The sequence below is a fragment of the Tachypleus tridentatus genome, chromosome 10 (genome assembly GCF_004210375.1).
Source record: "Tachypleus tridentatus isolate NWPU-2018 chromosome 10, ASM421037v1, whole genome shotgun sequence".
NCBI lineage: Eukaryota > Metazoa > Arthropoda > Merostomata > Xiphosura > Limulidae > Tachypleus > Tachypleus tridentatus.
Window position 1 is genome coordinate 11,976,955 of NC_134834.1, and position 22,436 is coordinate 11,999,390.

General features: G+C 37.5%; 1 protein-coding gene across 1 annotated transcript in view; it reads left to right on the forward strand.

Annotated features, from left to right (window-relative positions):
• The first annotated feature begins 3,623 nt into the window (after positions 1 to 3,623).
• Positions 3,624 to 22,436, forward strand: part of LOC143227960 (WD repeat-containing protein 47-like) — a 162,249-nt gene continuing 143,436 nt past the window's right edge. The window contains exons 1-6 of the mRNA XM_076459310.1: positions 3,624 to 3,734; positions 4,724 to 5,023; positions 13,911 to 14,095; positions 14,912 to 15,081; positions 18,821 to 18,991; positions 21,254 to 21,391. Of these exons, the coding sequence (XP_076315425.1) occupies positions 3,624 to 3,734; positions 4,724 to 5,023; positions 13,911 to 14,095; positions 14,912 to 15,081; positions 18,821 to 18,991; positions 21,254 to 21,391 (1,075 nt within the window). The remainder of the gene's footprint in view (positions 3,735 to 4,723; positions 5,024 to 13,910; positions 14,096 to 14,911; positions 15,082 to 18,820; positions 18,992 to 21,253; positions 21,392 to 22,436) is intronic.

Below are 22,436 nucleotides of genomic sequence, written 5' to 3' on the forward strand. Positions count from 1 at the left end.
CATCTGGTCAGACAGAGGCACGCGCCGAAACATTCATGCCCTATATTGAGATGCTACAATTGTTTGTTCTTTTTTTCTAATAAACTTCTACTAAAGGTGTTATAAAATTTATATATTCTCCTTTTTCTGGACTTGTTGGACTTTATTTCTTATCCCAAGATTTTCAGGGTTGTGTATGGTGTAATATCCGGGACTTGCAGGGTTTGATATGCCCTTGTCTCTGTAGTTTCTGGCATCTGCAAATAATAACTGCAGCGTTGCAAAGAGAAATTACACTAACTTCAGTAATGTTGCCCATTCCAACACATGTATTACAATGGACACATTAAATAACACGAACCACGAATTGGGACAATGATGAAGCTTCTTCAATCATAGATGATGATTCAACACTTCCTTGTTGTTATTGTTTATGTCTTTCTACACCCATTAAAAGCATTCCTTCTTCGATAAATTCGATCCCCGTCACACCAAATATGGTCGCCCTTTCAGCCGTGGGGCGTTATAATGTGACGATCACTCCCACTATTCGTTGGTAAAAGAATAGCCCAAGAGTTGGCGGCGGGTGATGATGACCAGCTGCCTTCCCTTCAGTCTTACACTGCTAAATTAGGGACAGATATCCCTCGTGTAGCTTTCCGTGAAATTCAAAACCAACAAAAATATACAAACGAGAAATTTGGAACGCGCACAACGTATGGACCTCTTTGCCGCCTCAGTGAATGATGGGACATACATGTAAATTTGTCTTAAAAGTTCTTACAAGATGGCGCTCCTATTTAGCTATCAACTGAAATAGCGAATATCATGTCTCGATTAGTATAATGTTTACGTCGAAAATATTTGTTCGTTTTACGCATACAATATTTTATTTTTTTTCTAAACGTCACACACAATTAGAAGTTTCTTCACAAAGTGTTTTAAGATCAAAGTTCATCTAAATAAGGCTTAACAATTGTATACAGTCAAAAGCTCTAATCGTACTAACGTGTGAATAACTTTCGGAAAAAACAAATTCGTTTGTTATCCGATTAGCATGGTTCTTTTCCAACAATCCGAAGCCTTGAATTTCAAAGGGAAGGTGATAGAAGTTTTAGTATTTTGGAGACAGGAATTTTGTTCCGTAGTATTTGATTCGTTCTCTTCTGTACTTCACTGATAAAATAACATCACCATAGTAACAAGAAAAAAATTAAGTGTCCAAAGTTTACAAAAACACGTTCAAAATTATGAGAATTCGAGAAGAATCCTGGGTCGTTAAAGAGGTAATTTGATAATTGGGGAGGGAACCAAAGGGTAAATAAAGTAGGGAAAAAAACACACATTGAAATGGACTTTGAAACCATGTCACTATCGTGCTGTTGTTAACCAACCAAATAGTGTGAAAATTATGAACCATGGTTAAGGGTAGGATTTTTTTTTTTAAATAATAATTACCTCTGACAAAATATCTTCAAGTTGTCACCATAGCAACACCATCTGAAAATGGTGCACTTAATCAGCTCTTTGTCGGAATAACTTAAATATTTGCTAACTAGAAGAACAAAAGTCTGTTGTTTTAATGATGGAGACTCTCCCCAGCTGATGAGTGGTAATTCTGAAGGTAATGGAACACTTCGTGGTGGGCGTATAATAGATAGCCCATTATAAAGCTTTGCATTTAACAAAAAACGAACACGCCGATAGAGAATATAATAAATAAAACGACACCTATTGGTGGTGAATGTGAACTACAAAATAACGAAGCTTCCCACAAAAAGTTAATTACATTCAGAGACGTGTCTGTGTCGAACTTGTTATTGCTTACCGCCCAAGCGAGACAAATTGCACAGTACTTGTTTGAAGATTAGTTTTTTTCTTTATGAACGATAAAACTACTTAATGAATTGCCATTTATTTGTAATTTGGCTTTCAAGTAGCTGCAAGAAAAGCTTTGTGACACTTGTTAGGAGAATATTTGTCGGTTTGTTATATATAGTTAGAGTTATCTGCACATCGCCGTCCATTCTGTTGAACTGACGGACTAGAACTAACCAACAGTACCCACCATTAACTGTTAGCTGCAGTTGTTGTTGTTTCTGATCAAATAGCAGAGGGATCGTTAGTCATAGAGTGGTTATGGCACTCGACTCTCGTAATCGAGAGTCGCGGCTTCGAACCCTCATCACCCCAAATATGCTCGCCCTTTCAGCCGTGGAGGCGTTATAATGGTACGACCAATCCCACTATTCGTTGGTAAAGGAGTTGGCGGTGGGTAGTGATAACTAGCTGCCTTCCCTCTAGCCTCACACTGCTAAAGTAGGGATGGCTAGCGCAGATAACCCTCAGTAGCTTTGTGCGAAATTCCCAACAAACAAACAAACAAACTCTGATGGTCTTGTACAACGAGGCAGTAATTGTGACATCATCAGTCACGTGACTGGTGAATGTACTTGTTATCTCACTGGCTTATCGGATAAGTCTGAGGGTCTTTACCAAGCTAAAATCGGGTTTCTATTCCCACAGTGATAAGCGCACAAATAGCATCATTGTGTAGCTTTGAGGTTAATGACACCACGTTATAAAATCTTTGATCCTTCCGACATCTAGTGGTAAAAGAATGTAACACATATTTTGTGTTTTTAAATCTCGAAACATTTAATGAAAATTCTCTGATGTATCACCCTTGTGATGTTATTTTTCTCGGTGAATGAAGTGAATAAGTTACACGTAGAGTTGTTTATTCTAAGTAAAGATTGAATATTTTGTTTTTTTATTATTATTTATTGACAGAATGGCTTTTATGTAATATTAGTTTCCCAGGTGCGCCAATAGAGCCACTTTTAATAACCTGTGCGTTTCTCCAATCACGAAGGTATTAAAGGTGTCTCGTGACACTCCCACAATTATCTGGGGATGAGCCACCCCTGTTTCATCATCAAAATAAGCCACGCCTCCTTTCTTCTTCATCTAACAGGTTTACTCACACGTTATTAATGGAGCTGCTCTCAACTTCCAGGCAGATCACCGGTTTTAGTACCGTTTGGAAGCAGTCGTTATCCACAGTCATTCTGGTTAACTTACTAGCTGCAAGTTTTATCGAAGAAAATAGCAGGAACTCGTTTTAACTTTAAATCACGAGAAGAAACATCGCCATCGTAGGTCAGTGGAGTTTGATACATTAGAAAGAAACATAGCCATCGCAGGTCAGTGGAGTTTGATACATTAGAAAGAAACATCGCCATCGTAGGTCACTGGAGTTTGATACATTAGAAAGAAACACATAGCCATCGTAGGTCAGTGGAGTTTGATACATTAGAAAGAAACATAGCCATCGTAGGTCAGTGGAGTTTGATACATTAGAAAGAAACATCAGCATCGCCATCGTAGGTCAGTGGAGTTTGATACATTAGAAAGAAACATAGCCATCGTAGGTCAGTGGGGTTTGATACATTAGAAAGAAACATCGCCATCGTAGGTCACTGGAGTTTGATACATTAGAAAAAAACACACAGCCATCGTGGGGTCAGATCTAGTATAATTGTTGAACCTCAGAACCACTTGACTCTCGTCTAAAGTTAAGTTCCTGTTAGAAACTGTTCTTCCCAAGCCAACTGTACTGAACTGAGCTATAACTTGTCGAGATGTCTCGGTTTCTTTGGCCAATTACTGAGGGTAGTGTCCACTTTCGTCTCTTTAGTAAACGGGAAACTTTGAAGGAAGGTCCTCTGAAACTGGAAGACATAGTAATGGAGGTAAGTACGCTAGAAAAAAATGTTAAAAGTGGAAGATATAACTGTAAGTGTAAAAGATGGTTAAAATATTAATAATTAAAGATATAGTTGTGAAAGTGAACACTAAAGACAATATGCCACAGCCACGTGTTTACAGATGTAAAAAGTAAAAATCACAGTTTTTCTCCATCCCGAGTGAACAAAACAACAAAAACCTGTTATCAAAACAAAAAAAGTTCTTATCAGTTCAAAACTGCATTATAAATTGTGTTTATTTGTTTATAAATTTGGACAGAGCCCGTTGTAGTTTTGGATTTATAGGCTTTTAATCTAAGCGTCAGTTTCGGTTTCATCTCTTTAAAGAAACATTTACCAGTTTCATTAGAAAGGTACGTCACTGGTTCCTCAACAACAGGGTAAAGGTCACTTTTAACATTTCTAATAAAGCTTATTATTTTTTATCCATGAGGATAAGGGCACTATATTGAGTGAATTTCTCACCGTGTGAGATGGTAAGGGAACTAGATTGGGTGTATTTCTCACCATATTTGGCGGTGAGAGCACTAGATTGGGTGTATTTCTCACCATATATGACGGTAATGGCACTAGATTGGGTGTATTTCTCACCATATATGACGGTAATGGCACTAGATTGGGTGTGTTTCTCACCATATATGACGGTAATGGCACTAGATTGGGTGTATTTCTCGCGCTGTTGGATAAAAGTAAGGAAGTGAGGTATAATTTGAAAACAAGTAAACACTGAGAAAATATAGTCAATAACTGTGGGAACTTGTTCCTGTTTCTAGAATAAATGAACAATTAAGTAAAATGTTGATCGACTTGAAAAACAGCTTCCTAATTGTATTTCGAACACGTGTTATTTTAATGTAATAATTATCCCAAATCTAAATATGAGTTACGAGTTAAGAAAAAGGATGTAATGAGGATGTATCATTAAGTGATGATATGTATCATTATGTGATGAAGATGTATCATTATGTGATGAGGATGTATCATGTACATGTGAGGATGTATCATTAAGTGATGATGTATCATTATGTGATGAGGATGTATCATTAAGTGATGAGGATGTATCATTATGTGATGAGGATGTATCATTAAGTGATGAGGATGTATCATTAAGTGATGAGGATATATCATTATGTGATGAGGATGTATCATTAAGTAATGAGGATGTATCATTAAGTGATGAGGATGTATCGTTAAGTGATGAGGAGAGAGGAAGTTTGATCATCCTGGGGTCAAGTGCCAAACAGCTCAGACAGACTAATAACCAGGCCCATGAAGTTAGTAAAGGTCAACATTGGTGTCGTACCACAGTTTGAAAACTTACAGTTAGTAAGGTCAACATTGGTGTCGTACCACAGTTTGAAGACTTGCAGTTAGTAAGGTCAAACTGGTGTCGTACCAGTTTGAAAACTTACAGTTAGTAAGGTCAACTGGTGTCGTACCACAGTTTGAAAACTTACAGTTAGTAAGGCCAACATTGGTGTTGTACCACAGTTTGAAAACTTACAGTTAGTAGGTCAACATTGGTGTCGTACCACAGTTTGAAAACTACAGTTAGTAAGGTCAACACTGGTGTCATACCACAGTTTGAAAACTTACAGTTAGTAAGGTCCACATTGGTGTCATACCACAGTTTGAAAACTTACAGTTAGTAAGGTCAACACTGGTGTCGTACCACAGTTTGAAAACTTACAAGTTGATACAAACCGTTTTATTTTGACACCACAATTTCAGAAAGTTGAGAACCATGTGGTTGGGTTTGTTTTGAATTGCGCAGCGCGATTCAGGGAGCTGTCTGCGCTAGCCGTCCCTAATTTAGCAGTGTAAGACTAGAGGAAAGGCAGCTAGTCATCACCACCCACCGCCAACTCTTGAGCTACTTTATTACCGACGAATAGCGGGTTGATCGTCACATCATAGCCCCCCACGGCTGAAAGGGCAAGCCTGTTTGATGTGACGGGGTTCGAACCTCGCTGGTCCTTAAATTACAGAGTCGAGTGCCTTAACCACCTGGCCATGCCGGGCAAGAGCCATGTAAGTATATTTAGTAGAACCTGATTATGGGTTTCTATTGTAAACTGGTTGCTCGTTCTTAATGGAAACTGACTGTTAATACATTTCAAACAAGAGATGCTCTCTACAAAATGGAGAGAGACCAAGACGAAAAAAATGTGTATTACCGACTGAATTCTCTTCCTAAAATACGGGATTCGATTCCACACTGTGGACACGGCAGTGTGGCTTTGTTTTAGAAAAGCAAAAAAAGGATGACACGTGCTTCTCGGTAGAGTATGTAATGTAGGTGAGTGTTCGCTGCGCGTATGGAATAACCACGTGGTTAGAGCGCTCGACTCGTAATCTGAGGGTCGTGGGTTCGAATCCCGTCGACCAAGTATGCTCGCCCTTTCAGCCGTGGGAGCGTTATAATATTATGGTCTATTCGTTGTTAAAGAGTAGCCCAAGAGTTGTCGGTGGGTGGTGATGACTAGCTGCCTTCTCCCTATTCTTACACTGCTAAATTAGGGACAGCTAGCGCAGTTAGCCCTGTGTAGTTTAGCGCGAAATTCATAAACAAACAAACAATCCTTCTTCGCGTCAAATCAAGGGGACAATACGACTTCTGGACTCGTTCGTCGCGTTAAGTAACACCACCGTTATAATCAGGAGTTGACAAAGTTCATGCTCTCTCTTTGTTTTCACGGTGAAAGGACGCGAATCATGGAACCTCTGATCCGAAGCCCGACACGCTAACCACCGTGCCGAACCTGATTCTTCTCGACACGGATAGCCTACTTTCAACGCATGTTAATGGCGTCACGAGAGAACACGAACTTTCTTCGCCAACTTCCTGGTTATGATATTTGATTGTTGCTCTTAGACCATGGGTGCGTTATAAGTATCGATCAAATCTCACTGGACAGGAGTAGCCCCTGACTTGGAGATTTGATGGTGGTGGCCCATCGTAGCTAAATTAAGAACAGTTAGCGCAGACAGCCATCACGTATCTTTGGCGAAATTCAGCAAATCAGAATATTTTCCGTGATATGAGGCAATTCCTTAAAACTTTGTGAGAACGACGGCGGGGGGGGACTTGTTACAGAGTGATCTTCTATAGGTACTTATGCGTAGCTGTTTGTCACGCTGTCTCTTCGTGATTAAACGACGAAGAAGAGAGATTGTCCGTGTGATTTATCAACCTTCCTCATAATTACGTGAAATACATTGAAGTCCATGTCCTCTCCGTCCTGCTCGTGGAGGCTGAAAGAAAGATGATGATGTAATAGCAAAACCTGGTTCGCGAGTAAGGTAGCGTGGTATCAGGAGTACTGTGACGGGTACATCACGTGACTTTATTCTTGCTCACTCTTGTTGTAATTGTTACTTCTGTCAACTAGTGAAACTCGATTTATTTATGTAGATTGGCTTATTTTACAGTTTATAAGCTAAGTCTCTATAGGTGAAGACACGCGACAAGACGTAATGCTGTGGTCTTAGTGTGTTTCCAATTCAAGAACGTTTTATGTTAAACATCTTCCTTTAAACGCTTGATTGGAACTGAAAACATTCTGGTGTTATCTATTGAGAAGAAAAACTGCTGCTCTTTTGAGGTAAAGGATTAGTGAGGTTATCTCTCAGAAAGCCAGTCTTATCAGAATTTTTTTCAGACTATAGCTCAGAAAGCAAGTCCTGTTAAACGTTTTTCATGGTTATTTCTCAGGAAAACAGTTCTATCGAACAGTTTATCAGCAGAAGTGTTAAAAGTATTTGGTTGCACGTGATACAGCGTGTGAACAAGATGTAAAACATGGCGGATATTTTTTGACATCAGTTTCATTCGTCCCGTACTGGATCTCTTCCACCCATCAACAATCATTTATTTAGGAGCATCATTCTACACCCACCACCCACAGCTTTGTCGCCTACATTCCCATAGTAGAAGTTACAGCTCTGAACAATTTAGTGCGTTTAAATACTTTGTAAGTTACGTTTGTATGTTTGAATTTCGCGCAAAGTTACACGATAACTATCTCCGCTAGCCTTCTCTAATTTAGCAGTGTAAGACTAGAGGAAGGCAGCTAGTCATCACCACCCATCATCAACTCCTGGGCTACTCTTTTACCAACGAATAATGGGATTGACCGTAACATTATAACACCCCACGTCTAAAGGGGCGAAAATGTTTGGTGTGACGGGGATTCAGACCCGCGACCCTCAGATTACGAATCGAATGTCTTAAGCACCTGGCCATGCCAGGCCGTGTAAGTTATGTAGAATAGACTGACTATTATACAATTTTAATCAATCATGTTTGTATGATGAATTTAGAAGAGGTGAACTCGACAGATAGCCCGATGTATCTTTGTTATAAGAACAACACACACACATGATGAATTTAGAAAGAGGTGAACTCGGCAGATAGCCCGATGTGGCTTTGCTATTAGAACAACACACACACATGATGAATTTAGAAAGAAGTGAACTCGGCAGATAGCCCGATGTGGCTTTGTTATAAGAACAACACACACACATGATGAATTCAGAAAGAGATGAACTCGGCAGATAGCCGATGTGTCTTTGTTATAAGAACAACACACACACATGATGAATTCAGAAAGAGTGAACTCGGCAGATAGCCGATGTGGCTTTGCTATTAGAACAACACACACATGATGAATTTAGAAAGAAGTGAACTCGGCGGATAGCCGATGTGGCTTTGTTATAAGAACAACACACACACATGATGAATTCAGAAAGAAGTGAACTCGGCAGATAGCCCGATGTGGCTTTGTTATAAGAAGAACACACACACATGATGAATTCAAAAGAGGTGTTTCTTTTAAACCGAGACCAAAATTATAATTGATTTTGTTCAGTCATGTTACTCGCTAGTCTTTTTGTATAATAGCAAAAGATTTTATTGAGAGAAGTGGGCGGGGTGATTATGCTTTGATTATTTTGATACGTATTATTTTGCTTCTCGAATTACCAAGATAACAGACAGACATGTATCACGAAATTTTGGTACCTAACTGAAATAGTTGTATCCGCCGAACTTTCACTGAGTGCATGTCATCTGTAATTCTTATTATAAGAAATTGCAAGACATCTTTAATGGAACTATAATCGTGAAACAACGTTAATTTTGGGTACATAATCAAACGCTGTTGCTAGCCAAACTATTAAAGTAACAGTAAGGTTTTGATCAATTGAGTATTTTTTTAAATTGTGTTCTCTTTAAAAGGTTTTCTTTGTAACCATCTTAGAAACGATGTCACGAGAAAATAAAATAATGAATGTGATAAGCGCTACCTATTAGCATAATTTAAAACTATCTACGTCACGTTATTTACGAGGTGTGATCAAAAGTTCTGAGACGTCATTTTTAATTTCGAAGAATAATGTACATACATCAGTATTACATGCTGTCCCATACAAAGTAATCTCCCACAGCTGATACACACTTGTTCCAACGTTTCTTCTATTTTCAGAAGTTGGAAGCCTTCAACTGTTATGCGACTAAGTTCTGCTTCCACATTATTATGGAAGGTTGGAATGTCATCAAATCTATTTCCTTTCAACTTAATTTTGACTTTTAGTAAAAGAAAAAAAATCACACGGGGCAAAATTGGGAGAATACGGGGGGGGGTTAATGTCTCTTCTTTTTTTTTCTGCCAAAAATTCTTGAACAGACACAACAATTTTTGTGAAGGCGCGTTGTCATGATGAGGAAACCAGTGACCATGCTACCACAGCTCACTGTGGTTTCTTCTAACTTTCTCCCTCAATCAGATTAAGACCGCAAAGGCCTTGTTTACTGTCACCTTAGCGACCGTTTCATCAGTAGACTATGTTGACAGTCGCCCAGAACGTGGGTCATCTTTGACCAATTTCCGGCCATTTTGGAATTGTTTTATCCATTGATAAACGACATCCTTACTTAACCAGTCATCACCAAAGGCAGTTCTTAACATTTCGAGGATTTCTGTTCCTCCTTCACCATTTTCACACAAAATCGGTACAAACACGTTTGTTTTTCTAGTCTGCTCATTTTTATTACGACAGGGGCAATAGATACGTTTGTCTTTGAACAAGTTTTGCGCGACACGAGTACAAGGTCTGGAGAAATGGCTTGTTCGTGGGGTACATCAGTATTTGTACTTTGTACACGCCTCAGTGAAGCTCACGATTCTGTACTGGCGCCTGTAACGGAAGAAGTCTCAGAACTTTTTGATCAGACCTCGTATTCAGGTTCATTCATCCAGATCGAGGTCCGATGAAAGGTTTGTTTTCATATAGCAAAACCATATCGGGCTACTGATGTCTATGGAAGGTATTTAGTTTGTCTATTTCCAATATATGCCTTCCCTAATTTTGAGCTGGTAGACTAGAAGAAGGTGAACTAGTCAGGAACACCCACTGCAAACTACTGAACTATTCTGATTAAATATTTGGACGTGACGGTCACTTTGTAACACACCCACGGCACCAGAATGCGAAGCGCGATTTTGCAGAAACGAGGTGAGAACATTGGACTAACGTTAACCACTGGGCTATACGACTGGAACCCGACGAAGTCATTGTCGAGTGAAGAGACATTTTTCTGTCGTCGTTTGGTTTCAATCACACATTTTTCGTCGTTGTTAAATACTAGCTTCAGATTTTCTATTATTATTACATTACAACTTAAAGTTTCTCTGTCGTTGTTAAATTTCAACTGTTTAAAATGGACGACGTTTATTAAATATTTTTCTTTTCAGTCTCAAATATTATTTTTTTGTTATTTTTTAATTTTACGAGATGGCGCTGCAATCAGCCGCGTTTCATATTTCAACTATTTTAAAACGACGTATGTTAAATATTTTTCTTTTCTGTCTCAAATATTATTTTTGTTATATTTATTTCTTTATTTTCTTTTACGAGATGGCGCTCAATCAGATGCGTTTCGTCACAGAATCTCGCTTTATGGTGCGTTTTGCAGTTGTGTGTGTGTCACTTTGGGCTATCTGCTGCATTTGGGTAGATATAAACAGAAAGTAAATACAAATGTTTATCCAAAACATTTACTACAACAAACAAATGTTTGAGTATAAGTTTTGATAACTTTATGTGGTTACAGGATCGCCATATTTGAATCAAATAGTATTTAATAATAGCCACGATTTAAAGCACTTAATTGTTACACTGTATATATTGTTTACCTAAAATCTTGGTGTTCCATTTTCCCCTTCAACAGTATTTGTGATTTTGAGTTGTTACAGGCCGTTCTATGCTGTAATGTTCTAAGTTCATTTCTATATCTCAGAACTACACGAAAGGATATCCGTTTATAACTAGTCAGCACCATCTACCAACAGCTGGTTAACAACATCCACCGCCGATTATAGGGTGAATCTTGTTTGAACAAATGATAGAAATTGATTCCCACCCTTGCAAAGCATAAAAATATAATAGGCCTAGTGCTAATGTCATGTTTACAATGTATAATTAATTGATGATATACTAATAGATGGCAGCAATAAAGAGAGTATCCTTTCTTTGGCTTCTAGCTAATAATAGTTATCTGTCCACGACGTGGAATCAGACCCCGGGTTTTAGCGTTGAAAGTCGGTAAATGCATCGCTGACTCACTGGAATTTTCATTGTGAAGTTAACATTTTCGTTTTTTATTAGTGTTTCTAATGTTTCTAATTATATACATATTTAAATGTTATACTGCCACTAATAAAATAATTCAACTTTTCAGTTTAAATCTTGATAGTAAAAAATCTTCTCGTATCTTGTAACAGAATCTTTACTTCAATTCTAGCTCAATAAAAAAAACGTTGAACAATGAAAATGGAAAGTAACTTTCTCCCTGTTTGTTAATGGTGAAAAAAAACAATTAGATTTTTTTTTTATTTTAATTTTAAAACAGGCGGCACGGCAAGCGATGTTAAGGCGTGCGACTCGTAATCTGAGGATCGCGGGTTCGCATCCCCGTCGCGCCAAACATGCTCGCCCTTTCAGCCGTGGGGGCGTTATAATGTTACGGTCAATTTCACTATTCGTTGGTGAAAGACTAGCCCAAGAGTTGGCGGTGGGTTGTGATGACTAGCTGCCTTCCCTCTAGTCTTACACTGCTAAATTAGGGACAGCTAGCACATATAGCCCTCGAGTAACTTTGTGCGAGAATTAAAAAAAAAATAAAAAAGCGCCATCTAGTGTGAAATTTCTAAGTATGCCTTTCTAATGTTATTGAATACGGAACGCCTGGAGACGTTAATTTATACCAGGATGAAACACTTGTTTGATATTTTCTTTTTTTTGTCAGTGGTTATTATAAGAGTTATTTCCCACATTGAAATATTCCCAGACATTTTTTTGACGATTTTATAGATGTATCACTAAACAGTGACGATAAAGAGTCATTCTTGCGCCTCTTCAGTGAAAGCAGATCGCCTTACAACAGCTGTTGTTAGGATGTCACGTGGTCATGCACAAGATCGCCGCGAGGAGGAAGTTATTACTTTATAGATCACGTGGACATGTCTCGACTGTTTAAGGTCAACCAGGCAAAATAATGGCTGAAAGCTAGACTAGGCTGCGCAGCTGTCGTATCTGTTAATCAAGGGTTAATATGCGACAAGAAGCAGTGTATTATTTGGCTCAGATATTTTGTGACAGTTGCTTGGCTATAAAATGACTTATTTCATTGTCAGAAATAAACACCAGCTAGTATGTGCATACAGTTTATTACATGTGAATTTTTAAAACGTAGGGTTGCCACCTATACATTTATAACAAACTAAATTCACAGAACATAGCTTATAATTTCTAAGTACTGATTACAAAGATCTCTCACTGTCAGGTCTTGAATCTTAGGGTTCAACGTTCGCGTCGTATTGCCGTAAAACAGGCTCCGCACTAGGGGCTGCAGATGTGTTGTAAATGTATCAAATCTCTAACTATTCAGTTATAGCAACCAAGAGATGGGTGGTTTGTGCTATTAAATAGCTACTTTCCATCTATTCTACCAGTTTAAAATTAAGTTTAGTTTGTTTCGAACTTACCGCAAAGCTACTCGAGAGTTATCTGTGCTTGCCTCCCTAATTTGGGAGTGTAACACTAGAGGGAAGGCAGCCAATTAACACTACCCACAGCCAACTCTTGCGGTCTCTTTTACCAATGAATAGTGGGATTGATCTTCATCTTATAGCACCCAAGGCTTAAAAAACAGGGATGTTCACTGATGGGAATTCAGACCTGAGATTCACAGATTGTGAATCGAACACCCTAACCCTTATATTAGGAAAGGCTGTAACGCAGACAACTTATAAATAACTTTATTCGAAGTTTGGAAATAACCAAACCACCTACTGCCTGCGACAAAAACAGCTCTAGAACTGATAAACTGCAAATATTTACTAACAAATATTTCAGGTTTTGTTTTGTAGAGGGTGTGTGATTTCCTGAATGAATATTTGTAAGGAACTTCAAAATAAACATTAGGTTTGAAAATAAACATACACACAAATCTAGAATTGTTTATTTCATGTAGTTATTTTCCATGAATGGCGGGTTGCAAACAAATGAGAAAATTCTCCATTTGATAATGACGTACGTTTGTTTATTGTGTAGTTAATGATAGAAGTATTAAATAAAATGAAAGAACAGATAGCCCATTGTGTAGAGATATTAAAATTTAGTTTCCTTGGGGTGGCTTTATGTAGCCCTGCTTCGAAATTCTGAGAGTTCATTTTTTCAGACCAATTTAATTGTAAGTTATTCCTTTTATGTGAAAATACAAAACAAATAACAACGTTCTGATTTCCTTAGGTCATCATCAGGTCAAGAATTAGACTTGAAAATGTGACCCTTGCATGACCATGAGTTGTGGAGACGACAGTATTGGTAGGTGTAATATTCTAGGTGGCGTTGCAAATAGTTAATATATTATATACTACAATAAATATTTACAAATTCCCCTGCAACTCGAAATCAATAAGGGTCACATTTTCAAATCTAAATCTTTACCCGATGATGACCAGAAGAATCGGAATCTGTTACGTGTTCTGTACTTTTAAATAAAAGTTTTTAATATCAAATCAGCTGACTCAATTATAGATATATTTATTTTAAGTTGGTTCCTAGTCTTCGTGAAGTCATTGCTTTATATCTTATCAGCATCGTCGAGAGAGAACCGTAAGCAAAACCACTGGACGAAAACCGTTGCTTATTCCAGTCACTAAACTTGAAGATGGACAGGTCATCAGGACCGCCGAGTTTCACCCGAGTGGACGTTTATATGCAAGTGGAGCTAATTCCAAATCCTTACGAATATGTGCATATCCAAAACTGAACGAAGTGAGGTTGGTGATTTTCCATTATAATGATAATAAATTACTAATACGAAAATTGATGCAAACATTTTTGTTGACACCAGACGTCTCTACTTTACAGTTTTCGATCTGTATTCACGCGTGAATACAAAGTTGAAAAGGTGAACATTCTTGGTGGAACAGATATTCGAACCGTGGGATTGCAGAGTCAGCGCTCTAACCATATGGCCATGCACAAATTTTGTTGTTGTTGTATCAAAACTTGCATAGAATATTTTTTTTAAAAAATTATTTTAATAGAACAAAAAATGTGTGCATGGCCATATGGTTAGAACAACAGACAAGCATCCCAGTTCAATCCGAATATAAGAATATTCACAGATTTTGAATGCGTTAAAAATGTGATGGTCATTCCCAGTGTTCGTAGGTAAAAGTGGTCAAAAGTCAGCAGTGGGTGGTGGTGACAAGCTGTTTTCCCCTAGTCTTTCTCTACTAAATTAGGGACAGCGAGAACATAGCTCTCTTGTGGCTTTGCGGGAAGTGAAAACAAACCAAAAAAAATGTGTGAAGATCAAAAAATAAATAATTACCAGTTAAACTGGTCCCTCAAACTGACACAACAAAGGTAATTCCTTCTAATGAATTTCCAGATTTCTTTTTTGAAAGCGTGTTTTGTTTTCTCATATAAAGTGCAGTTTTGTCTTGAAGTCTGCTTTCCACTATTGGAGCCCAGTTTCTCTCATGGAGTTCCATTGTACTTTATCCGTTGAATATCAGTTTTCACTCTTGTTTCCTAACTTGAAGCTTTACGTTTCTCTCTCTTAAAGCTCTGTTTTCTGTCAACAGTGAAAAGTGCGAGACCCATAAACCAACTATCTTAATAGAGAAAATGAAACATCACAAGGGTTCTATCTACTGTCTAGCATGGAATGGAACCGGAGATCTTTTAGCAACAGGCTCCAATGATAAGACAATCAAGTTGATGAGATTTAACCCTAGAAGCTGTAATATTGAAGGTATGGTACTATATTTTGCTGTATTATTGAAGGTAAGATACTAGGCTTTGCTGTAATATTGATGTTAGGATACTAGGTTTTGCTGTAATATTGATGTTAGGATACAAGGTTTTGCTGTAATATTGAAAGTATGGTAGTAGGCTTTGCTCTAATATTAATGTTAGGATACTAGGTTTTGCTGTAATATTGAAGGTATGGTACTATATTTTGCTGTATATTGAAGGTAAGATACTAGGCTTTGCTGTAATATTGAAGGTAAGATACTAGGTTTTGCTGTAATATTGAAGGTAAGGTACTATATTTTGCTGTAATATTGAAAGTATGGTAGTAGGCTTTGCTCTAATATTAATGTTAGGATACTAGGTTTTGCTGTAATATTGAAGGTAAGGTACTATATTTTGCTGTAATATTGAAAGTATGGTAGTAGGCTTTGCTCTAATATTAATGTTAGGATACTAGGTTTTGCTGTAATATTGAAGGTATGGTACTATATTTTGCTGTAATATTGAAGGTAAGATACTAGGCTTTGCTGTAATATTGAAGGTAAGATACTAGGTTTTGCTGTAATATTGAAGGTAAGGTACTATATTTTGCTGTAATATTGAAAGTATGGTAGTAGGCTTTGCTCTAATATTAGTGTTAGGATACTAGGTTTTGCTGTAGTATTGAAGGTAAGGTACTATATTTTGCTGTAATATTGAAAGTATGGTAGTAGGCTTTGCTCTAATATGTATTATGTTAGGATACTAGGTTTTGCTGTAATATTGAAGGTATGGTACTATATTTTGCTGTAATATTGAAGGTAAGATACTAGGCTTTGCTGTAATATTGAAGGTAAGATACTAGGTTTTGCTGTAATATTGAAGGTAAGGTGCTAGGTTTTGCTGTAATATTGAAGATATGGTACTATATTTTGCTGTAATATTGAAGGTAAGATACTAGATTTTGCTGTAATATTATAGGTATGGTACTAGGCTTTGCTGCAATATTGAAGGTATGGTACTAAGATTTACTCAGTATAGTTGATACGTTAATTATTTCTACTACAATTGTATTGTGTTTCGTCAGAGTGCGCTACTGTAGATTCCTGTGTGTCTTCGTTGGTTACCTTAACAACAGTATTAACGTTTCATCACATTTTGTTGTTTGTTTATGTCCTGAAGTCCTGTTATCAGAGAATCTAACATATTTTATTACATTATTTGTAGCAGCAAAATTAGTGTATGTGTGTTTCCTTTTAGCAAAGCCACACTGGGCTATCTGCTGAAACCACCGACTAGAAATTAGTGTGTTACCATGGGATCTATACAGTAGTAACAATAGTGTGTATTTACCATGGGATCCATACAGTAGTAACAATAGTGTGTTACCATGGGATCTATACAGTAGTAACAATAGTGTATTTACCATGGGATCTATACAGTAGTAACAATAGCGTGTTACCATGGGATCTACACAGTAGTAACAATAGCGTGTTACCATGGGATCTATAGAGTAGTAACAATAGCTTGTTACCATGGGATCTATACAGTAGTAACAATAGCGTGTTACCATGGGATCTGTACATTAGTTACAATAGCGTGTTACCATGGAATCTCTACATTAGTTACAATAGTGTGTTACCATTGGAATCTCTACATTAGTTACAATAGTGTTATTACCATGGAATCTCTGCAGTTACAGCAGTAATCTGCAATAGTATACTACCATGGGAATTCTACATTAATACACAATGAGATTTTATTTACCATGGGATGTGTACAGAAGCAGCAATAGTATATTACCACATGATTATATGACATAAAGTACAGGTTTTCAATATAATTATTCTTGCAACAGTTCTAATGTTCTGGTAACTGGATTTTCTACATATGACCTTCTGTAGAGAATGTTAACTAATATGTTTGTTATGTATTACCATGAAGGTCCATAGATTTCACTGATTAACTCGTTAAGGCATGGTTTTGTTTCCATTAAAAGGAGGTTAACTAATATCCTTTAGCAGGTTATTCATAATTGTTAACTGATATCCTTTAGCAGGTTATTCATAATTGTTAACTGATTTCCTTTAGCAGGTTATTCATAATTGTTAACTAATTTCCTTTAGCAGGTTATTCATAATTGTTAACTAATTTCCTTTAGCAGGTTATTCATAATTGTTAACTGATATCCTTTAGCAGGTTATTCATAATTGTTAACTGATATCCTTTAGCAGGTTATTCATTATTGGTAACTAGTTTCCTTTAGCAGGTTATTCATAATTGTTAACTAATATCCTTTAGCAGGTTATTCATAATTGTTAATTGTCAACTGATTTCCTTTAGCAGGTTATTCATAATTGTTAACTGATTTCCTTTAGCAGGTTATTCATAATTGTTAACTGATTTCCTTTAGCAGGTTATTCATAATTGTTAACTAATTTCCTTTAGCAGGTTATTCATAATTGTTAACTAATTTCCTTTAGCAGGTTATTCATAATTGTTAACTGATATCCTTTAGCAGGTTATTCATAATTGTTAACTGATTTCCTTTGCAGGTTATTCATAATTGTTAACTAGTTTTCCTTTAGCAGGTTATTCATAATTGTTAACTGATTTCCTTTAGCAGGTTATTCATAATTGTTAACTAATATCCTTTAGCAGGTTATTCATAATTGGTAACTGATTTCCTTTAGCAGGTTATTCATAATTGTTAACTAATATCCTTTAGCAGGTTATTCATAATTGGTAACTAGTTTCCTTTAGCAGGTTATTCATAATTGTTAACTAATTTCCTTCAGCAGGTTATTCATAATTGTTTTTAGCTGGTAAGTAATGTAGTGATTTTACTTGGAAGTTGTTTTTTTTCAAAACCGTTCTAGTGTACTTATAATAAGATTTGTTTACGTTGTTATTTATCTTCAAACTTGCCCCCACCCAGTGGCTCAGCGGTATGTCTGCGGACTTACAACGCTAAAAACCGGGTTTCGATACCCGTGGTGGGTAGAGCACAGATAGCCATTGTGTAGCTTTGTGCTTAATTCAAAACAACAACAGCAATCGTCAAACTTATGACCGGTCACAAAATGTTACAGTGATTACTGGATAAGCTACTAAACAAAACTATCTGAATTTTAGTAACTGATCCGGTTTTATAGAGTGTTATTATGAGACTTGTGAAACCTAGTTCATTCTAAGCAGGGGCGTAGATCCTGGGGGGATGGGGATATACATCCCCTCCTTCATTTTAGGTGGGGGTATGGTGCATACAATCATCCCTCCTACAGTTTGGTCTGTTGAATTGTTTTATTACATCACAGGCCTACAAATTGTGTGTTTGTTCTTGTGATTCTCGTGTTCTTACCAATCAAATTACATAATTAGGCTAGATGTAGGCTTTTAGTAGCCGAAATGTAAATCTTTAATATAGGCGTAGCTTCTAAACTTTTCTAAGCGATAGTTCGTAAGTATCAGTCAGTAGGTCTAAGTATACATGCAAGTATCGTGGTAACAAGATTACTCTGTGACTGCATGTTTACAGCTTTCAGGTTCACGTAATCAGAGATTACCAATTTGCAAATTGAACAGTTCACATAGGTTGTTGTAAAAATCATCCCCCATCGGGTGTAAAAAATCTACACCCCTTTCTAAGCACTTTGATGAATTAATGTGATATTTACTGATGCTTAACATTCCTTTACTAGGGTAAAGTGAAAACTGTTGTGTCATACCTGTACACTAATTGGTTTCTTTACTTACAGGTGGCGCTATGGAGCTCACCATGCACATGGGAACTGTTCGAGACCTGTGTTTCATGGAAGACTTAAGTAACCAGTCCAGTTTACTTATCAGTGGCGGATCCATCGATAATAAAATCTTTATAACTGACTGCGAGACAGGAGTAGCCTTTCAGACTTTAACTGGACATTCTGGTGTGTTTCTAAGATACGAATAAACATTTCCTAAAACAAGCAGGGCAGTATTCGTTCTCAGAGCAAATTTTAAATCAGTTCGATAGGTGACGCTACTTTCACTTTCTTTTTTAGGTAGTTGTATTGTCGCATGAGGTAGCACTCCACTGGGACAGTGGTAATTCTCCAGTTTAATACCGTTAAAATTATCGGCTCGATTCCCTTTTGTGCACACATACAGCTTGAGTTTTTACATATGCTTAAAAAAGACAGGCTTGGATGTAACAGAGGACGTGGTTATATCAAACTCTTTACAACAGAATGCACAATATTTTTCGTAAGTAATCCTCCAGCAGTGTTGGGCCCGGCATGGCCAAGCGTGTTAAGGCGTGCGACTCGTAATCTGAGGGTCGCGGGTTCGAATCCCCATCGCGCCAAACATGCTCGCCCTTTCAGCCGTGGGGACGTTATAATGTTACGGTCAATCCCACTATTCGTTGGTAAAAGAGTAGCCCAAGAGTTGGGAGTGGGTGGTGATGACTAGCTGCCTTCCCTCTAGTCTTACACTGCTAAATTAGGGACGGCTAGCACAGATAGCCCTCGAGTAGCTTTGTGCAAAATTAAAAACAAAACAAAAAACCAGCAGTGTTACCTACTCTTCTAAGGTCATGCAAAATATTTTAGGTAATATAACAATGAAGTGTTGTTTATTTCATTCAGTGAAGGCAGTTTTTTATTATAGTTGTTGTCTACTATGATTAGGAGTAATTTTACGGATTTAAAACGTTAAAATTTGTGGTTCGATCTCGATAGATCGCAGACAACCTATTTGTACCTTTGTGTAAAAACACAACAAACAAATTTGGTTTTTCATTTATCAAGTCCATTATTATACTATTCTGTTGTTAGTCGCGTAGTTACTATAGCGTTCACATTTGAGACATGCGATTGAAAGTACCTCAAACATGGTTTCAAATTATATCAGAAAGTGTTTGCCCAGTTATCTTTACGCTGTCTGAATAATTTTCGTTACCTTTCGTGAAAAAACAACAATAACAAATAACGTCTGAGCATTATCTTATACTTTACCTTAGTCTAAAATATATTATAAAACTAGGCTTAATTTTTTTTATCTCGGTCAAGAAAAGACCAAAAATGTGTTATAAAATATATTGAATAGGCCTACATTTTGTACGGTTAACCAAAAAAAGGTTAAATATGTGTTACAAAACCAATAGTAGATAGGCCTACATATTCTAGGGTTAATCAAAGAGTTAAATATGCGTTATAAAGCTGATATCAGATAGGCTTACGCTTTGTAATATTAATCAATAAAAGGTCAAAAATGTGTTATAAAACGTATTGGACAGGCTTACATTTTATAGGGTTAACCAAAAAAAAGGTTAAATATGTGTTATAAAACCAATAGTAGATAGGCCTACGTATTCTAGGGTTAATCAAAAGAGTTAAGTATGCGTTATAAAGCTGATATCAGATAGGCTTACGCTTTGTAATATTAATCAATAAAAGGTCAAAAATGTGTTATAAAACGTATTGGACAGGCTTACATTTTATAGGGTTAACCAAAAAAAAGGTTAAATATGTGTTATAAAGCTAATAGTAGATAGGCCTACATCTGCAGAGGTACCAAGAAAGGATATATATGTTATAAAGTTATTATTAAACAGGCCTACATTAATAAGAAAAAAGTTTGAACTGTAGGGCTTCTCTAAAGGATTAAAACATAATAACTCACTTCTATAATTCGTATTTTTCGGAAAATGTTTTCTCCAGGCGAGTTAAGTTTAGTATGAACTAAATTAAGCCTAACTCTTGTTTTTATTTTTATATTGTTTGTTGTTGTTGTTTTTACATTTGCCATCAGTAAATTTATCAATTTATAAATCCATCATGGCTCGGCATCGCCAGGTAGTTAGGGCACTCGACTCGTGATCTGAGGATTGCAGGTTCGAACCCTGTCAAACCAAACGTGCTCGCCCTTTTAGTTGTAAGGGTGTTATAAGTTTAGTTAATCCCACTACTCGTTGGTAAAAGAGTTTCCGAAGAGTTGGCGGTGGGTGGTGATGACTAGCTGCCTTCCTTCTAGACATATTCTGCTAAAATGGGACGACTAGCGCAGATAGCCTTCATAATAGCTTTGGGCGAAAATCAAAACAAACAAAATCCATCATTGTCTTTGTTTTCTATGTGTGTGTGTAAGAGGTAGCTTGTCGACTACTTTGATTATGAAAGCACTTTTTTTAACCTTTAACCTCTCCCTAGGCACAGTTCTTTCTCTTTATACCTGGGGTGGTGCTACGTTTGTTAGCGGATCTCGACAGGACGATTCGTTCTGGGACCTTCGCTCAAGAGGCTGTGTGAACGTCATATCCGCCCCAAGAGCTTCAGGTTTTGGACCAGGTGAGGACATTTTATATGTCGTTATAGTGACCTGTAATGCTTCGCGAAATGAAAGCACTTCTGTGATTTCTGAGGGTTATTTACAATATTGTGTTTCAATATTTTGTAGTTATAGTCGATATATGTTATTTATTTCATTTTTCAGCATAAAATTATGATAAAGTTTAATCCTAATCTCGTGGTGTTCAACCCTTTTACTACCGATATTCCTGTCAAGAAAAATTAGCCGCATGGGACATGTCCTGGCAGTTAGGGCGATCGACTCGCAATTTGCGTGTCGCGGTTTCAAAGTTATCAGACTAACAACCAGGCCCGTGAAGTTAGTAAGGTCAACATTGGTGTCGTACCACAGTTTGAAAACTTACAAGTGATACAAACCGTTTTCTTTCGACGCCACAATTTCAGAAAGTTGAGAACCATGTGGTTTGGTTTGAATTTCGCGCAAAGCGATTCTAGGGCTATCTGCGCTAGCCGTCCCTAATTTAGCAGTGTAAGACTAGAGGGAAGGCAGCTAGTCATCACCACCTATCGCCAAATCTTGTGCTACTCGTTTACCAACGAACAGTGGGATTGACCGTCACATTATAAAGCTCTCACGGCTGAAAAGGTGAGCATGTTTGGTGCGACGGGGATGCGAAGCCGCGACCCTCAGATTACGAGTCGCACGCCTTAACCCACCTGGCCATGCCTGGCCAGTTTTTCTTGTTACGGGCTAGGTGTGGCTTCGTGTCTAACGTGCATGGTTGTGTTTGTTTTGTTTTGTTTTGTTTTTTGGAATTTCGCACAAAGCTACTCGAGGGCTATCTGTACTGGCTAGCCGTCCCTAATTTAGCAGTGTAAGACTAGGGGGGAGGCAGCTAGTCATCACCACCCACCGCCAACTCTTGGGCTACTCTTTTACCAACGAATAGTGGGATTGACCGTCACATTATACACCCCCACGGCTGGGAGGGCGAGCATGTTTTAGCGCGACGCGGGCGCGAACCGCGACCCTCAGATTACAGAGTCGCACGCCTTACGCGCTAGGCCATGCCGGGCACTAACA